Source organism: Apium graveolens, chromosome 8 (genome assembly GCF_009905375.1).
Source record: "Apium graveolens cultivar Ventura chromosome 8, ASM990537v1, whole genome shotgun sequence".
In the NCBI taxonomy this organism is placed as follows: Eukaryota; Viridiplantae; Streptophyta; class Magnoliopsida; order Apiales; family Apiaceae; genus Apium; species Apium graveolens.
This window is the reverse complement of record NC_133654.1, coordinates 256,843,751-256,854,142: the sequence shown is the minus strand read 5'-3', so window position 1 is coordinate 256,854,142 and position 10,392 is coordinate 256,843,751. Positions and strand designations below refer to the sequence as shown.

Sequence of the window (10,392 nt, the reverse complement as noted above, 5' to 3'; positions counted from 1 at the left end):
GTGGTAGTAAGAGGACTAGGGATGATCAGGGTTTTGCACAGGGTAGGCAGTGGTATGGAGGTCAGAATGGTCAGCAGGGACAGTGGAACGGACAGAATCAGAATAGGGGTGGTCAGTCATTCCACGGCCGAAATCAGTATGTTGGTCAGAATCAGAATCAGCAGTTTCAGCGACAGAAGCAGCCTAGACAGTGGTAGAATCGTCAGCAGGGACAGAGCCGTTACTCAGTGTTTGGGGGAAACCCCAATATGATTCATGTGGCTCCTTGTACTACATGTGGTGGACATCATCCAGGTAGAGCTTGTTACAGACAGACTGGGGCTTGTTTCTTATGTGGTAGCATGTCCCATAAGGCAAGGGATTGCACAGTGTCACGCAACCCTGGTGGAGGAGGAGCTGGCGGTGGTAGTGGCAGTGGAAGTCAGCAGAATCCTACAGCCAGAGTGTTTGCATTGACGGCAAATCAGGCAGCAGCTAATTCAGGTACCGTTTCAGGAACACTTCTTGTTGGTAGACGTGATGCTTATGTGTTATTTGATACTGGTTTAACCCATTCTGTTGTGTCTTTATCGTTTGTTTGTCATCTTGACGTTGCACCTTCATTATTATATCCTCATATGTCTATTTCTACCCCGATGGGGAATTCTGTTGTTATTTCTGATGTGTATCGAGAGTGTCCGATAGCTATTGGAGATAGAAGTTGTAAGGTTAACTTGCTTCCCATGGAGATGCATGACTTTGACATTATTTTGGGCATGGATTGGTTGAGTGAACATCGTGCCACAATTGATTGTCAAGGAAAAAGGGTGATCTTTGGGGATGCAGATAAACCAGAATTTGTATACCAAGGGTCTCAGCCGAAGGGGGATGTTAAGTTAATTTCTGCTCTAAAGGCGAGTAAATTGTTGTCTAAGGGCTGTGATGGCTACCTTGCTTTCGTGAAGGATACATCGAAGGATGAACCTCGCATCGAGGATTATCCAGTTGTGAGGGAGTATGAAGATGTGTTCCCGGATGAGCTACCAGGTTTGCCACCACATAGAGAGGTGGAGTTTACTATTGAACTTGTTCCAGGTGCCGAGCCTATTTCTAAGGCGCCTTATCGAATGGCACCACTTGAGTTGCAAGAATTGAAGGAGCAGCTGCAGGAGTTGTTGGATAGGGGATTTATCAGACCAAGTGTGTCTCCATGGGGCGCTCCTGTGTTGTTTGTGAAGAAGAAGGATAGTTCTATGAGATTGTGCATTGACTATAGGGAGTTGAATAAGGTGACTGTCAGAAACAGGTATCCTTTGCCACGCATTGATGACTTGTTTGATCAGTTACAAGGGGCGAAGTACTTTTCGAAGATAGATTTGAGATCTGGTTACCATCAGTTACGAGTTAGGGAGGAAGACGTTCCGAAGACTGCATTTTGCACTCGTTATGGTCATTATGAGTTTCTCGTGATGTCCTTTGGGTTGACGAATGCACCAGCGGTATTTATGGATTTAATGAATCGGGTCTTTCATGATTATCTGGATAAATTCGTGGTGGTCTTCATCGATGATATCTTGATATACTCTAGGAGCAGAGAGGAGCATGAGGAGCATTTACGTACTGTACTTGAAATTTTGAGGGAGAGGAAGTTGTTTGTGAAATTTTCCAAGTGTGAATTCTGGTTGGAGGAAGTGGCATTCTTGGGGCATGTTGTATCTAGTAGGGGCATTGAGTTGGATCCTGCGAAAGTCGAGGCTATTACTAATTGGCCCAGACCTAGCAATGTGACAGAGGTAAGGAGTTTCTTGAGTTTGGCAGGCTACTATAGGCGTTTTGTGGAAGGTTTCTCTTCCATAACTTTACCATTGACTCAGCTAATGAGGAAGGGAATTAAGTTCGAGTGGAATGAAGATCGTGATAAGAGCTTTCAAGAGTTAAAGAAGAGGTTGGTGTCAGCTCTAATACTTGTGTTGCCATCAGGGAGTGGAGGTTTTCAGGTGTATAGTGATGCTTCTAAGAGAGGATTGGGGTGTGTTCTTATGCAACATGGGAAAGTGATTTCTTACGCTTCTAGGCAGCTTAAACCATATGAGGTGAATTATCCTACCCATGACTTGGAGTTAGCAGCAGTGGTCTTTGCTTTGAAGATCTGGAGACACTATCTTTATGGAGAGACTTGTGACATCTTTACTGATCACAAGAGTCTCAAATACATCTTTACTCAGAAGGAGCTTAACATGAGGCAGCGGAGGTGGCTTGAACTTCTTAAGGATTATGATGCAAATATTCAGTACCATCCGGGGAAGGTGAATGTAGTGGAAGACGCTCTTAGTAGGAAGAACTTGGGGAGTGTTGCATCTCTCATTACTCAGCCGCACCTAATTTCAGATTTGGAGCGCTTGGGTGTTGAGTTGTATGTTAGAGGATCAAGTGGTAGCATTGCAAATTTGAAAGTGGAACAGAATCTTGTTTCAAGGGTTAAGGAAGCTCAGAAGGATGATACAGGTTTGAAAGCTATTAGATCTGAGGTGGCAGGTGGCAAGCAAAAACACTTCCGTGTTGATGATGAGGGCGCGATATAGTTGGGTAGTAAATTGTGTGTTCCTGTAGACATGACGATTCGTGAAGAAATTTTGAAGGAGGCTCATAGTTCTTCATTTTCTATTCATCCAGGTTCCACCAAGATGTATGAAGATTTAAAGAAGCATTTCTGGTGGAGTGGAATGAAGGGAGATATAGCAGAATTTGTGGGAAAATGTCTTACATGTCAACAAGTGAAGATAGACCATCAGAGGCCTAGTGGATTGTTGCAGCAGCTAGATATTCCAGTTTGGAAGTGGGAAAACATTACTATTGATTTTGTGACTCATTTGCCGAGGACTTTCAAGAAGAACGATGTCATATGGGTGGTGGTTGATAGACTCACTAAGTCCGCCCACTTCTTGCCTATTAGAGAGACTACTCCTGTTCACGAGTTGGCAGAGATTTTTCAGCGAGATATTGTTAGACTTCATGGTGTGCCTGTGTCGATAGTTTCTGATAGGGATACGAGATTTACATCACGATTTTGGAAGGGTTTCCAACAAGCTTGGGGTACAAGGCTTAATTTTAGTACATCTTTTCATCCGCAGACCGATGGACAGTCAGAAAGAACGATCCAGACATTAGAGGATATGTTGAGGGCATGTGCTTTGGAGTGGACAGGTGACTGGGATAAGTATTTGTATCTTGTTGAGTTTGCGTATAATAACAGTTGGCACGCGAGTATTGGTATGCCACCATTTGAAGCTTTGTATGGTAGGAGATGTAGAGCACCATCTTGTTGGGATGAGGTTGGAGAGAGAGTCATTGAAGGACCAGAGCTAGTTAGAATCACTAATGAGAAGGTGGAGAAAGTTAAAGAAAGTTTGAAGGAGGCTCGATCGCGTCAACAGAGTTATGCGGATCAACATCGGAAGTTTGGTGGATTTGAACCAGGTGATCATGTGTTCTTAAAGGTGTCACCTTGTAAGGGTGTTAAACGTTTTGGTATGAAGGGAAAACTTAGTCCGAGATATGTTGGACCTTTTGATGTTATGGAGAAAGTGGGGGAAGTGTCTTATAGAGTTGCGTTGCCGCCACAACTATCTCATGTACATAATGTGTTTCACGTGTCAGTTTTGAGGGGCTATAAATATCATCCGTTACACGTAGTTCAGTATCCATTACATAAGATTAGAGAGAATCTTTCTTGTGAGGAAGAAGCTGGGGCTATCTTAGCTCGAGAGGAGCGAGTTTTGAGGAAGAACACCATTCCGTTTGTGAAAGTTTTATGGAAAAATCATTCGGAGAGAGAAGCTACTTGGGAATTAGAAGAGTCTATTCGTGAGAAATAGCCGCATTTATTCGATTCAGGTACGTATTTAGTTTCGTTTGATTCCGGGGACGAAATCCTTTTTAAGGGGGTATATATGTAATATATGTAAAATAATAATAATAATAATAATAATAATAATAATAATAATAATAATAATAATAATAATAATAATAATAATAAGTGATGAGTTTGATTTAAGTTAGTATAAGGAGTCTTTGTAAAAATTATAAATAGGTGGCGTGTCTAAAATAAAGACACATTATTATTTAAAACCCTAATTTTTGGAGATTGCGGGGAGAGAGAGAGGCAAAGAGGAACAACGGCGGCAGGCTTGAGATTTTAGTTTGTTGCTTTACTCCTTTTCTGTACGGTTTCGACAAGAGCAGGTATTATCAATATAATTCACTAGTATTAGATACCATAACTTGGCTAGATTCGATTGGATGGCATGTTAGTTTGGTAAAGCATATAGTTTTGAGTCTGTGTTATTAATTGCCATTGGTTACAGTTTGTAATAATAAGATATTAAATAATTGAAAAGTTAAAGAGACTCTCGGCACTAATACAAGACTACAGGTTGTGTACTAGTACAAAAATAGAACAGGGTGTTATGTGGGTGTGAGTGGGTGAGTAATTTTGTAGTTTTAAAATTAAAGTGAGTAGTAAATTAATTTACATGCAGGTCATCACGTGTCTTTGTTCATGTGTATATGTTTATTTTGGTACTAAAATATTATTATGATTTAATTTTGGCTCACACAGTGTCAATTGCTTCATCCAGGAAGATGTTGCAGGTGTATACATGGTAGCTAAAAAAATTATAATCATATTAGTACATGTTGTAATATGTTTACTATAATATTAATATATTTTGTACTGGTATTTTGATTAGTTGTGCTAATGTCTTGATTAACATGGTGATAATTTATATTTAATATTTAATATTTTTTTAGTGATTCTACTAATTCGAATAAATATTTGCAAAAGTGCTTGGTTTTATAAAACTTAATATTTGGATCATGTTTTTCTTTATTTATTAATTTATTATTTAAAACTAAATTGTGCATCAGTTGATTTGATAATGATTGTGCAAGTGTGTTTTGAATGTATTAGCTATATAAAAGACAAATGGGGGCATGTAAGGTGTTAGTGTTAGCTAGATAATATTAATAATATTAAAGTTGATTTGCATGCATGAGACGTGGACTAGCACATTTAAATTAATTTAAAGCTTGCTAAACTCCATTGAAATCTCCCTGTAACGTGGGTGTATTTAAGGTTTATGTTGCAAGCTATATTCATGTTACTATATGTTTTTTTTATGCTGCACTTGATCGAGTCTGGTCACTTGTGTGGTGGAATAGTTTATGGTATTAATTCGTTAACATTATTAGTATTAAAGAAAAAGAAGTTTCTAAATAATAAGTTTAAGAGTAATATAATATATATATAATCTAATGATTGACTATCTTAAAGGTTTTAATTATAAATCATAATAGGTCGGGAGCCGGGAAATTAGAGTAACGTGTGCGGATTCCATTATTGTTAGAGGTTACGATTTCAAGGTACGGATTTTGTCCCCTTTTATTTAGTGCTACTTTTTCTTACAATTAAATATCTCTGATTCGCTCAATTCCATATTTTGTTTGTTCAGTTCAAATTATTTGATCATATTGACGTGCGGAAATTATTTTAAAAATGATTTGGAAAATCTTAAATATCTGTTTATGCAGTTTCCAAAAATTATTTATGACACCCTCTGCTTTGGAAATCTGAATTACTTGTATCAAGTGATTTTAAATTTGCGAGAATATTTTATTTTGCACCCTTAGAATGATATAGGGTATACCGAGTTAACCAGCTGTAGGGGTACTACAGCCATGTCATTGCGGCACCCGTGACATGACACTTCCGTGACAGTGTGATTGGTCACGGCGTATCCTTCTGTTAGCTCTTGGGAGGAACTTTTGCGCATTTGATATTTGTTCAGGATACGTGGGTGCACCCAGAGTTTGATTTGTGATTTGATTTATGGTGACGTTGTATATGCCGTACACGTTATCCATTATGTTGCACGCATTAGGTACCCTATGATGTGTGTATTTGTATCTGTTTAGATCTCGGTATGAAATATCCTAACCCCTCGTTGCTTCAGCCTTACTTATTTTTAAAATTGTTGTTTTATTATAAATTACTGATTATTTATTTTTGATCTCTTGTTTTATAAATTGTATTCCAAATCCGTACTGGGCATTTAGCTCATGCCGTATTCTTTTTCTGGCAGGTGCTTAGGGGGATCTGGACTGTGTGATGGAGAGCTACCCTTTATTTCGTTTTTAGGATTTCAGACTTCTATCATTATTTAGACTTAATTTCTTATTAGAGATTTCAGCATTTATATTTTTGGTTTAGAGATTTTGGAGATTTAATATTATTTTGGAGATTTTAGACTGTTTAATTATTGTTACAAATATATTAGTGCTCTGTTTGCAGGTTTTGGATTTTAAGTAATATCTCCCTTCTATTTTAAGAAGGGGGTGTTACACATGCTCTTCAAAGAAAGTACATGTCTCAACTGGATAGAGCATAGGGTTCGAGTAAAGGATTAAAGGAGAAGGTCAGCATTCCTGGTTACCCCAACTATAAAGTTATTTTCATAAATTAAAATCTAAACACCAACATATTATAATTACACACTACTAATAGTATATGGTGTTTATATATATGAAGATAATTGCACACGCCTCAAGTTTTTATCTCAAACAAAGACTGCAAAAATACATAGTATTTTCATGGTTTGCTTACCCGCGTCTTCTTTAATTTTATGGAGCATTATCTTCATTGTTTCCTGTAAACAATAATAAATAAATAACATAAACTCAGGCAAGAAAACAAAATTGATAACATTATATACAAAAATTCTGGAATTTTCTTTAAGTTTTGGACTAGAATAAACATAGTGATCAACATATATTTATCCAACTAGAGTTTGTTTGCTTTTATCATTGTGATTGGACACATCTTCTAAAACCCTGTCTTATTTAAATAAATAAAATTAAATACTGAAATCATAAAAAATATTCATCTAATACACCTAGAATTTGATCACCATCTAAAGATGAAAGTCACCAATTATATGGAATGCCATATCATATAGCAATCCATCCACTTACATGTGTCCAACTCATGATTTTTGAGGAACCTGCACATATACGTGAATCATTACTTATATTATTAAAATAAATCATCACTTATATTACTTATAAAATGGAAATATAATATCCAAGTACCAGATCCCTGTATCAAATTGATAAAAATGAGAGTGGAGAATTAAATTGAACTGACCTCCACCAGTGAAACAGTTTTGGCCACCATGGAGGACCATATGTCTTAATATTGTAGATGCTAAAGAGGACACTTTAACTTTGATTTATATAGAAACTACTGTTTGCTCTATTGGAAAAATGTTGGCAATAGAGGACTATAGATCTTAATATGCATAGGCATAATCTTAATATGCATAGGCTAATGGTAATCACAACAATCAAACTTGATATATATAATAACAAATGTGCTAGCTAGAACCTTCTGGAATTGGTGTTTCTAGAATTGGTGTTATCTTGAACCTTCTAGAATTGGTTACTGGGCCGTTTAAAATAATTGGTCTTATCTTGAATCTTCTAGATTTGGTTAATGGGCGGTTTGAAATAAACTAAGACCAACTAGAAAAAGACCCAAAATATTGAAATTGGTAATATTATTAATTAAATACATATTGTCGGCCTAAAATTTGTTTTAACTTAAAAAATAACAGAATTTGTATGAACTCATTTTTGTGAATATTAAATTAATTATACATATTTTTTTGTTAAATATATGATATCCAAGCTATTTAATTCTTCACAAAATATTTTTGAAAAATACATCATTTCATATTCATATTGGTCGGTTTTAAATTATTGTGTGTTCATTTAAAATTTCACCAAAATTTTAGGTAACATTCACAAAAAAGTTTGGCCACCCAACTTGTTCAGGATAGAACTTGGTGGATTTTGAGAATTATATTTTTTCATACTTGATAAATTAGTAATTGTTGACAAACATCCCAAATTCATTCTAGTATTCATACACAAACAAAATATTTTATATATTATATATTTTATAAATAATAAGTAAACAACTGTATTAATTTTATATTTTAAATCCAAAATAATAGTGTATTATGTGTAGGTAATTGAGGAAAAATGTGAGGTATTAACTTATGTAAATGTGGATCCAAATTAGTAGGAAAAAATGTGTGCATACATTTTGAAAATTTTGTAAATTTTGTGAAAAATCATATTATATATAAGTCAAAACAACATCTTCATTTCACTTTTGATGTCATTAATATAAATATCATTTTGTCAAGCAAATTTTAATTGACCATTATAAACTTATAGCATATTTAGTATTACTTATTTCACTTATCATACTGGTGTTAACAAATGAAAAATATCATTTGGAATACTCATTTATTTGATTATAAACATTTTAAGGCTATACTTTTGTAATATGGAAAACTATCTTCCCATTATTCAACATACATGCACATGCACATGGGCCTGAAAAAAAATAAAATGAAGCAAAAATCTGATTATTGAGCTTTCTTCGCATTTCAATTAAACTAGCTTTCTTAAGTTTGGAATAAAATAATATATCCAATTAACTTGCATCACCCACACTTGTCAATATAAAATTTTGATGTTTATCTAGGATATTATTTTATGAGTTATAATGTGCCCATTTCATGATTTTTAAATTTTAGTTTCTTATATATATAGCTTCAGCTTCTTATACAGACAAGAAAACTTTCTTTCATAATAATAAATTAAAATTTTAAAGTTTAATTCTCACAAAATTTTTGCAAGTTTTATGAACTTTATAAAAAAATTGAAGTAGAAAAAAACTGTTAAAATCTCATTCAATTTGAATTTTCTTGTAAACATGATAGGTAGTGAAAAAATAAGAAACTATTACACAAATATATTTATAGGAGAATAACAGTACCTCCTTCACTATTCATCTATCTTCTTGTTTAGAGGCTTGAATAAAGATGAAATATACATAGCAATATATGAACACAGACGGAGATAAGTATTGTATTTTGACTACAATCAAGAGAAAATGTAGAGGATGTGTTCCTAAACTTTTAAATATTCCTCAAGAATTTAGAATTTTCTCTGTTACAAATTTCTAACTTTTTATATTGCTTATTTGAATAACTACATGCCATCCACAAGTGTCTTGCCACTTCTTTTTTCCAAATTTCCTTGTAAAGGTCTTCAACTTGTGTTTGGGCATTAACTCTTATAGAACTTAGGTGGTGCACCAACTGTTTGAAAAATTTATAAAGTGAAGCCCTAAGGAAATTTTAAACAACAATTAATATACCAATGAACACCAAATAAAATTTTTACCAACTCCAAAGGGAACACTATCAAACAAGAACAAGGATACATAAGCACAACCGTCGCGAAAAAACAACTCATCTCTGGAACTCAAATAACAAAAACCTTATTTGGTAATGCTAGTCCCACTAAGCATAAGAACTCCAGTGCAATCCTGGCGGTCAACAGTAGCACCAACCTTGCTTCCTTGCTGATCATTCAATAAAAAATGAGGAATTGGTTGAAAACATACAGTATTCTTATTTCATAATGATGCAAGACCCTGTTCTAATGCAACTTTATATATGAAGCTGAGGTGTATGCATGCTCTTCAAAGAAAGTACCTGTCTCAATTGGATTGCGCATACGGTTCCAGTAAAGGATTAAAGGAGAAGGTCAACATTGTTGGTCAGTATCAAATTACAAACTAAGATTTTGAGTACTTATGTGAAACTGTAAAATTGAGTTATTTGCAGAGAATGTGTTATCTTTATTCAAATGTTAGTACCAGAACTAAATACACCTGCATACAGATGAATAGCAAAAAACCAGGGCCAAACCTCCTAAAAATAAGCTACCACCTAACGTTTATTTTCCCACTTCCTAAATTATCTCAGCTGAAAACATGACCTGGTCATGACCTGTTACAGAAATTAAACAAAACAATTATTAAATAAATAAACATGCTTGGATTAAAACCCAACAATCTCTCCTTAATCTAAGCGAGTTTATGCAGATTTTTGACACCCAGCAGTGACCTCATTCTCTCAAACTTAACAATTGCCAGAGCCTTTGTCAGTGTATCAGCCCTCTGAAGATCCGTGCTCACAGGTTTAACAACGATCTCTCCTCGTTCAATACATTCGCGGATAAAGTGATAACGAATGTCTATGTGTTTGCTCCGACCATGAAAGACTGGATTTTTGGCTAGATCAATGGCTGATTTGTTATCAATATAGAGCACAACTAGACCAACACAATCTCCTGTGATTTGCCCTAACAGATTCCTTAACCAAATTGCTTGGCACGCAGCCGCGGTTGCCGCCATAAACTCTGCTTCACACGAGGAAAGTGCCACACAACACTGTTTTTGTGAAACCCATGTTACGAGACTCTCGTTTAAGTCGA

The 10,392-nt window shown here is 35.2% G+C and overlaps 1 protein-coding gene across 1 annotated transcript; it reads left to right on the top strand.

Moving 5' to 3' along the window:
* The first annotated feature begins 248 nt into the window (after positions 1-248).
* LOC141680696 (uncharacterized) lies at positions 249-9,217 on the top strand. Its single transcript, XM_074486852.1, has 4 exons — positions 249-1,179; positions 1,672-1,912; positions 2,933-3,611; positions 9,191-9,217. The coding sequence occupies exons 1-4, from the start codon at positions 249-251 to the stop codon at positions 9,215-9,217; spliced, it is 1,878 nt and encodes a 625-aa protein (XP_074342953.1).
* Positions 9,218-10,392: the final 1,175 nt, after the last annotated feature.

Excerpts from the sequence above, each read along its gene's own strand:
- LOC141680696 (XM_074486852.1), top strand. The coding sequence starts at position 249 with ATGATTCATGTGGCTCCTTGTACTACATGTGGTGGACATCATCCAGGT. Across the intron at positions 1,180-1,671 it reads TAGGGGATTTATCAGACCAA|TGGCATTCTTGGGGCATGTT; the intron begins GTGTGTCTCCAT and ends GGTTGGAGGAAG. Across the intron at positions 3,612-9,190 it reads TGCCGCCACAACTATCTCAT|AACTTAGGTGGTGCACCAAC; the intron begins GTACATAATGTG and ends TAACTCTTATAG.